The 8,216-nt window shown below is 31.3% G+C and overlaps 1 protein-coding gene across 1 annotated transcript; it reads right to left on the bottom strand.

The window, feature by feature from the left end:
* Positions 1–2,160: 2,160 nt before the first annotated feature.
* LOC111909981 (eukaryotic translation initiation factor 5) lies at positions 2,161–5,129 on the bottom strand. The gene is made up of 2 exons (XM_023905775.3): positions 4,994–5,129; positions 2,161–3,967 (listed from the first exon to the last, which is right to left on the bottom strand). The coding sequence occupies exon 2, from the start codon at positions 3,621–3,623 to the stop codon at positions 2,361–2,363; it is 1,263 nt and encodes a 420-aa protein (XP_023761543.1). The 5' UTR covers positions 3,624–3,967; positions 4,994–5,129; the 3' UTR covers positions 2,161–2,360.
* Positions 5,130–8,216: the final 3,087 nt, after the last annotated feature.

Below are 8,216 nucleotides of genomic sequence, written 5' to 3' on the forward strand. Positions count from 1 at the left end.
TTTGATAAATGTTGTTTTTGTAATAAAAGTAACATTGATGATGTTTTCAAGTAATTCAAAATAAGATTTCCGCTTACATATTCTGTTAAATAAATGTTTTTTTTTAATTTGGTGAAAATCATGATGTTACCTCGTGTCAATAGCTAATGCTAGCTAATGTAAGCAGCTTGAACATCATCAAATCATATGGTTGAATTCTAACAGCTTCCTCTTATGTAGATAAGACGATATTCATTGTTTAGGTTTCGATTTATATGTGCCTCACCTATTAGCATTTAATTTATTCGTGTTTTACAACACGGTGTTGCAAAGCAAAACAAAGAAAAAATTTAGAGTAAATTACACGGATGGTCCCTATGATTAGGGGATACTTGTACGCTTGGTCCCTAAAAAGATTTATTACTCAGACGGTCCCTAACACACAGTTTTGTTATGCGATTGATCCTGTCAAGAATAAAAAGATTATTTTGCTTCCTTCGTCTTCCTTACAACGACAAAGACTACTTAACTTCGACAACCATCTACCCAACTCTGGCCACCATATTCCTTCACCTCAACCCACCCTTATGAAATCTTCAATCTTCAAGCTCCCAACAAGAAACGTTGTTTCTTCAACTTTGATCTTTAACATCAAACCAAATCAAAACCTAAGGAAATCAAAATGAAATCAAAACTAAACTCGAAACAAACTTACTAAAATCAAATCCAAATAAGCGGAGTAGAGAAAGTGGTCTAGAGGTCGATGTTAGGGTTCTTCAATTCAACAAAATGATTGTATATATGTAGTAGAATTACCAGAACATACAAAAACCAAAAGGATTTCAACTCGGACCTGTAAAACCTGAAAGGATCTAAGAATATGGACATTGGAAACAGAGACAGTGGAGACCATGGGTTTCAGAACCTACACACTCAAAAGAATTTTAACTAGAACCTATAGAACCTACAATAGGCCATCACTTGAGCAAATTGATGATGGAGACCAACGACGATTGTTTGGTGATAGAGACCAACAACGGTTTGAAGTATAGATTATATTTGAGAATAAACATAAAAGTTAGAGACAATAGAGACGATGGGTGCAGGAGACAATCGGCGATCGGTTTGGTGGTATCGTCGTCACGATTCACAGTCTTGTAGCGATAGTTAGGGCACAAAAGTGCGATAGTTAGGGCACAAAAGAGTAAATTTGGAGTGGGATAGATTCCGTCAATCATGAAGCGGGTAGGTGGCAGAGAGATGGAAAAAGATGCAACTCAACTATGTAGATTGAGTAATCGACATCAAATAGAGCAGAGGAGGCAGGCGTTGAAGATGTTGGGGCAACCGACCATTTTATAACAATCAATAAAAAGGCAAATAATTGGGTGGGTGGGACCCACATGGGTTTTTTATTAAATATAATTTTCTAATTAAAACAATCTAAAATAAAATTAATAAAGATAAAACTGTCTTTTTATGTTCAATAGAGACAATACACAACAAAATAAAGTTTAAGGGACTAGGTAACAAATTTAAGTCACAGGGTGATCCGAGTTTAAAAAATCTTTTAAAGGACCAAATGTGCAAATAACCTCTATCCACAGGGGCCATCCGTGTAATTTACTCAAACCTTGAATACATTCTTAAAATAAATGAGGTTGAGGTTGCAAAAAAGATTTGAAGATAACATCAAAGACGGAGAAGTCAAACATCGTTAATCTAGAAATCCTTCTTAATAAATGAAGTTTTTTTTTGCTATATGTCAATCTCTCTTGAGTTTGGAGACTTGTCATTTTGTAGTATTTTTGATGTATATCTTATCCACTTGTCAATTGTCAATTTTAAATTTGTTTCAATTTTTAAAATTAAAATCATATATATGTGAAGTATTAAATATCATATATATGATATTAAATTACAATAAATACGTTTTTTCTTTTCTTATTTTAAAGTTGTACATTAAAAAATATTTTGTGTTTACACTTTACTTTAATATTTCATTTTTTTAAATCAACTCATATAATACACGGGTCTCACACCTAGTAGTTGAATAAGTCTTAGGGACACATAATAACAACGAATTCAAACTTAACAAAAATTTATCTCAAAACCTAATCTACAAATAGTTGAATAAGTCTCACTCACATTATATCAACTAATATTCAAAGTAAACAGAAATTTATCTCAAAAGCCAAGTAAATAATATTTCATAAGCATTTTATCCTTAAAATCCACAAACAAACACACAAATAACATACACATACGATTTATTTCAAGTCACACTGAAAACAGAACAGAACAAATACTTAACAAACCAAAAGATAGATAAAGCAAAGAACAACAACCTGGGAACTCCAACTCCAATTCCGATTCCGATTCTATTCTTCTTCCGATTCCGATTCCGCACTCTGAAGCCACTCCACAAATGGCTTCACATTCTTCCAAATCAACGAGTCCTTATTCCCACCACTCAACCCCTCCTCATACCACTTCACCACATACTCCTCTTCCAAAATATCAACATCATACAACGCCTTCAACACAAGCGGAACCTCCTTAACCGCATTCCCATTCCCATTCCGACAAAACTCCTCAATCGCCCTCAACACCAGAATCTGCGATTCCGCCCCTTCACCCACCACAGCCGCCAAATAACTCTTCTTTTTCACCACATGTTTTGCAAACCCTTTTTCCACACCATCAACCACCGCTTCATAAATAGCACTCACATTCTCTTGTTTCGAACCCGACAAAATCCCCATCAACTCCTTCGGTGAAACACCCTTTTTAATATTCTCCTTCGCCACATCAGCAAGCTTCTTATTATTCCCATTCCCATTCCCATTCCCGTTGACTGCTTTGACTTTTTTCGGCTCCTCGGTTGCTAACATCACCATGTCAGCGGTCACGGAACTGAGCTGTTCTTGAATCCGTTGTCTGGCGGCCTCCGCTGACGTGTCGGTCTGCCATTGGACGTCCCCGTCATCTTCCGAATCGTCCTTGTCGCCAGCCTGGCTGACAGTTGGCGAGACATGATCCTCGTCAGATGCATTTCCTTTCTTTTTTGTCGGCTTCACATCTTTCTTCTTAACATCTTTAGTCAACTTCTTCTGTACTTTATCAGCAGCTTCACCTTCTTTTAATCTTTCCTTTTCTGCCCTTCTCATGGCCTTCTTATCTTTCCCACCCTTTTTCACTTCTGGTGGATTTTTCAAAATAAATGACGTCAGCTTATCCCTCATGTCCACATCAGACACAAACCCACAAGCAGCACATTTCAACTGCACCATTTGAGTTTTTGTAATCAAGATTTCAGTTTCGGGATTCCCGCATCCGTAACACTGAACGTATTTTTTTATGAAATTTTCAAGAAGACCCGCAAGTTTTGAAGTGTCGTGGGCCCCGTTGACCAGGGACACACCTGTCTTTTCATCGAATTTTGATTGTGCACCGAGTTCACACCCGAAATATTTAGTGGTATAAGAAGGTGGACGAGCCAAAGCTTTTGCCACATCAACCATGTTGACTATATTTGTTTTGATTCCATTTCCACGCCCTTCGATTTTTGTAATCATTTTTGGCATTTTGTATCTGTAAAAGGCATCATCGCTGTTGCTTGCACCAATGTTTTGTAAAGCCATTTTTGGTAAGTGTTGGGAAGTGGTTAAGATTCTTGAATCTTGATATTAGATTAGTGAGGTAATGGAGGTTGAAAAGTGGGGGGTTTTGGAGGGGTAAAATGGGGAATTGGAAGGTTGCGATAAGGGGCAACCGTGGAAATCAGTGTGGTCCTGAAATGGCGCTCGATGCATACAGGTGATTGGTTTTGTAGAGGAAGGAGTTTTCTCCTTGAATATAGGACAATATTCTCCCAACAACCCGATAGACCCTAAGTAGAGGATAGCCTGCTCGGACATAAAAATCGCTTTGACTTTCACAAACACTCCAACTTGAAAGTTGTAGAGAGCTGATGGCAACAAGAAGCCTTCAAAATGGAGAAGGTGAACAATTAGTAAATGATTAAATCAAGAATGTAAGAATACTATCATACAAAATGTATCTTTCAATAAGGTATGTCTCTAAAGTTACTAAACAAGGTTTATTATTCTGTTAACTTGCAGAAAGTTGGAAGAACAAAAATATGACAAAGAAAGTAACTTTAAACAGACTTTAGCAAAAGTTTTCATTATATTAACTATAACTGTTGAGATATAGAAAGTTACACTACCCTTTCCAAGATGACCAATTTGCAGAAAAGGGAAAACATGGAAATACAAAGAAGAGAGATGACAATATTACACCATAACATTGTTTAACATAACACATAGAATTTCATGTGAATCGCTATTTGAATCAAACAAATTTAAAACCTATTTGGTTATGAAGAATTGTAAACAATTGGCAAAAGAAGAATGATTCATGTTTATCCACAGGTTCACTCACCTTTCACATGACAGTAACAACATGTCTTTTCCCTACCCGAAGTTCCCTCAAATTATTAAAGAACACCGCTTTGATCATCAATAAATCATTAATCACGTTTTGTGACAGCTTATTCTCAGAACAGGAAACAAGATAAATCTCATACAGTAGTTTCCTCGAATAATCAAAAGGCGACAACTTCAATCATCAAACAATAATGATTCATAACAGTTGATAAAGACGAGATAAATCAGATCTAAAGATTAATCGGATAAATTTAAATTGATGTAATACTACGACGAATTCCAAAAAGGAAATCCAAAAATTATGATAACTGTAATAACAAGATTCAGATTTCGTATAAACAACGGTTGTCTGATTCGCCAATAACAATGCTTATCAATCATTAAAACAACAAAAATAACTTAATCGATTTATAAAAAAATGATCGGAGATCCATCCATAACGAAACCACCGATTAACAATCAAATAAACATCGATCAAGATAAAGCAATACAAGAGAACATAATCAAACAACTAGTAAAGAAAGTTGCAAACAAAATCGAACTGAAAAATTCAGCAAACTTACCGATCAACAGAGATAGATAAGAAGATGTCTAGGGTTTTCGATTGTGGCCGAGAGATGAGCGATTGAGAGAGAGAGGCGGCCAATCGGACATATTTATATATAAGGTTGGAAATGTTGGTGATATTCCACCTGTGTACTTCTAATCTTAGCCGTCGATCTAATGACCGACGAGATCAACGGTACACACGCCACGCTTTGATCCTAACTTCGAGCATGACTATTGGCCCTTCAACTTTTAATACATATTGGTTTTGTCCTATAACTTTTAAAATTGTAATTATTGATCCTTAAACATTTTAAAGTCTTGCTCTTACAATTAGCAGGTATGATTCAAAATGTTATTTTTTTTCATTTATAACTCAAGACATCAAGAAATATGTACATGCCTTAATGAATTTAGAATTTAGTTAAAATTTGATATTATTTAATAAAATAACATGGGATAATTAATATGAACCAATGGACTTAAAATCTAACCGTATCAATTTTGGAAGTATATCCCTTAACCAATAGGTTGATAGTTTACGTTCTGCTTGAGACAATAACATAATTTATGAATAAATTAGATGTAGATTAAGTGACTTTAAAAAGATTAACAGTAATTTTAAGTATAGATCTTTTCAAAATAAATATATATTTTAAAAATATTGTTATTTTTAATAAATAATTATTAAAATGGATTTAATTTGTATACATAAATATAGCAAGATATATTTCTATTGGGTGGAGATTCTATTTTCTTATAAGATATACGATGAAATGTTCTTTCCAATAAGGGTGTCAAAATGATTGAGTTTTTACATCTCGTTCCTTTTCCATCTTTACATATTTTTAATTATTACTATAAGGTTATACTGAGTGGAGGATGGAAAAGGAGATGACATGGATGGCAACACCTCCCCTAGGGACGACATGTCCAAGAAACCGAATTTTCTTGTCGTTCTCTCATTATTCGTTTTTTCTCTCTTTTTCTTCCGGTTGCTCTTTATATATACTAGTTGTGAGACCCATATATAAATGATCTCCAGCCTAGCTGGTAGTGATGTATTGGGTTTATAACCCACGGTGAGGTGAGGTTGAATGTTCGAATCTTGGGACTCCATAAATCCTATTTAAGTGCCCCTTGTGGGGGAATTTTCCCTGAAAATCCTGTCAGGGGCTGAGTTTGTCCGCTTTGTGGAGCTCGAACCTGGGGTGCACGTTTAAAAGTACGTGTAGGCTCCGTTAATTGATTTGGCGTTTCCAAAAAAGTTGTGAGACTCATGTATTATATTAGTTATTTTTTTAAAAAAAGTTAAATATAAATATCAAAATATTTGAGAACTTTAAATTTATAAGAAAAATATTGAATTATTATAATATTAATTTAAATAAATAAATAAACTAATAAACTTTAATTTTGAGAATTATGAAATTAAAAGATAAGTTCATTAATGAAATTAATATACATTTATTACTACATTTATTAAAATCTACCCTAATAAATGAAAATGAATTTGTCACATGGTATTCCCTCATAAAATTAGTCACATGTCATTTTGTCATAATTTGAGATATATATTATTTTCCACTTGTCATTATTTTAATTTTCATTTTCAATATATCATTAATTTTGTTTCCATAAATTAAATCTACCATAATAACTATTAATTTCAAATTTTAAATTTCAAATTTCAAATTTCAAATTTAAAATTTCAAATTTCAAATTTTAAATTTTAAATTTCAAATTCAATTTCAAATATATTTACAGTTTAAACCTTTATGTTTAACATTTTGTTATAATTAACCCGTTTAATACACATTAAACACACAATTTTAATTTATTTATTTTTTGCATGTTTTTTTTTCTCATAATTTTCATTTATTTCAATTTCAAATTCAAATAAAATTTCTATTTAATCGTTCATATTTAACATTTTGTTTTAATCAGCCCGTATAATATACAGGTCTCACAATTAGTTATTAAATTAAAATAGTATGTGGAATTTAATAAAATTAAAAAAAAATGACATGTGGAAAAAAAAACTTAATTCAAAATAACCACAAAATGACATTTGTCAAATTTAATTAGAGTGTGACAAGTAGCAAAAAAAAATATTTATTAGAAAGGATATCTTCCTGTTATCATCAACATCACATCCTTCAATGGCAAAGAGTTACATGCATTGATAAATCCTAAGTGAGTGTACATGACAAGCAAGATACTTCTCCTCTTATGCTAATAGAATTGATTTATTTAGATACTAGGCGAATGTCCGCGCGTTGTGCAGAAAAACTTATTTAATTGAAATATTTATAAATATATGTTTTTTTAAATATAACAATAATGTTGTTAAATTTGATATAATAATTTGTATACTAAATTGATATAATATATTGATTATTTTGAATTATATGATAATATATACATCTATAATAACTGCATAATCTCAATTGTCTGAATGACTTCTACCCGCGAGTTACTCATGAATAAAATTAAATATAATATATGGTTTAATTTTATTTATAGTTGTAATTGTTAATTAATAATTTTAAATTTTATTATTTGCTTAACATTTTAATTTCTATCATTGTAATTATTTAAAACATCAAACAACTTTTTTTAATTTTAAAAGTAACAATATAATCATTTATATAGAGTTGTTTTTAACTATTGTTATTGTAAGTTATTTTAAGCTACTAATTTGAAAACTTTTGACGATTATAAAAATATATTCAGGAAATATTTTAGTTAAATTGACATTACAATTTAGCTTTTGCATTTAGAGTTACAATTTATCATTTTTAACTATTCACAAAATATTCTTCGAATTTTTTAAGTGGAACTGAAATTTATATTGAAGTTGACAACGTAATGTAATATTAAAATTAACAATTTAAGTATTTTGTCAAAACTGTTCAAAAATTGTAACTTTAAACTGATAATGGTTTACATACAACAACATATTAAATCGAAAAAATTTAGTATAATATGTTAAAAGTTAAAACATAACTTTATAAGTAAAAGTAAAAATATTATTTTAATATTAAAATTTAGTTTATTTATGATTTCACTTTTGGTTTGATAATTATTTAACCTTATTAACCAATTTATAATCATTATTAGAAAGACAATACAATTTATCACTTTTAACTATTTACAAAGTATTCTTTGGGTTGTTTAAGTTAAACTAAAATTTATATTTAAGTTGATCATGTAAGGTTATATTTAAATTAACAATTT

Source organism: Lactuca sativa, chromosome 4 (genome assembly GCF_002870075.4).
Source record: "Lactuca sativa cultivar Salinas chromosome 4, Lsat_Salinas_v11, whole genome shotgun sequence".
NCBI classification, from domain to species: Eukaryota; Viridiplantae; Streptophyta; class Magnoliopsida; order Asterales; family Asteraceae; genus Lactuca; species Lactuca sativa.

Excerpts from the sequence above, each read along its gene's own strand:
- LOC111909981 (XM_023905775.3), bottom strand. The coding sequence starts at position 3,623 with ATGGCTTTACAAAACATTGGTGCAAGCAACAGCGATGATGCCTTTTAC.